Source organism: Plectropomus leopardus, unplaced genomic scaffold, assembly GCF_008729295.1.
Source record: "Plectropomus leopardus isolate mb unplaced genomic scaffold, YSFRI_Pleo_2.0 unplaced_scaffold52045, whole genome shotgun sequence".
Classification (NCBI taxonomy): domain Eukaryota; kingdom Metazoa; phylum Chordata; class Actinopteri; order Perciformes; family Serranidae; genus Plectropomus; species Plectropomus leopardus.
In genome coordinates, this window is record NW_024657146.1 from 1 (window position 1) to 781 (window position 781).

Genomic DNA, 781 nt, shown 5'->3' on the forward strand with positions numbered 1-781 from the left:
AGTAGTACCATATACCCATATCTACATAACTCTTGAGTGTAAAGGATATCAGTGAAGGCCAGACAGGCTTTGTGGCTCAGGTCGGGGTTTCCCACCAGCTTCTTGAGGAGCGGCTGTCTGATTGGCTCTCTGGAGTTCGCCCACAGCCTCTCGGGGGCGGCGTTCCTGGACATCACCTGGCGGTTCACATCCTTAGTGGGCTGCCTGCAGGATTAAGAAAACAAGATAAGTATTCCTGCTGTTCGCTCTGCTCCAGTGAGCGTTATCCTGCTGATCAGCGAGTGAATCAAAAATTTAGATACCTGAAGTACTCGAGGGAGAATTCTCTCAGCGATACCGGAGCTAATCTCTCCATAGTTCCTGTTTCTTTCAGATTTGCCTGAATGATGTCCTTCCTCTGGTTCGGAGATAAGTTGAGGAGGCTCTGAAATACAGAAACTTCATTAAATACTCCACAGACTCTGACTTTAACTCATCAGAGCAGGATGTGTTGTTGAAACCTCCGTACCATGACCTCTTTGGTGGGTTTGCTGAGTGTCGGCAGGATTAAAATGGCCTCCACCGGGACGGCTCCTGTTTGTTTCGTGCTCTCGCTCTGGCCCTTCATCCAGCCACGCTGCTGAGAAAACTCGTCGTCTTTGATTATTATGATGAGCTCTCCCTTCTTGAAGTTCAGGAATGTGGGGTCATCTGAAGAGGAAAGGAAGTCAACTCAGAAATCAGTTAAAAGTTAGCAGAGATGGAGGAAATAAAGTAAATAAAGTTAAAAAATAAATATAAA

The 781-nt window shown here is 46.4% G+C and overlaps 1 protein-coding gene across 1 annotated transcript; it reads right to left on the reverse strand.

Annotated features, from left to right (window-relative positions):
- Window positions 1-25: 25 nt before the first annotated feature.
- LOC121939596 (unconventional myosin-VIIa-like) lies at window positions 26-690 on the reverse strand (the record flags this gene model as incomplete). Its single annotated transcript, XM_042482599.1, has 3 exons — window positions 26-204; window positions 303-424; window positions 509-690. Coding segments are annotated over 3 exons (483 nt in total), but the record flags the coding sequence as incomplete, so codon positions are not given.
- Between the last annotated feature and the right edge of the window lie 91 nt (window positions 691-781).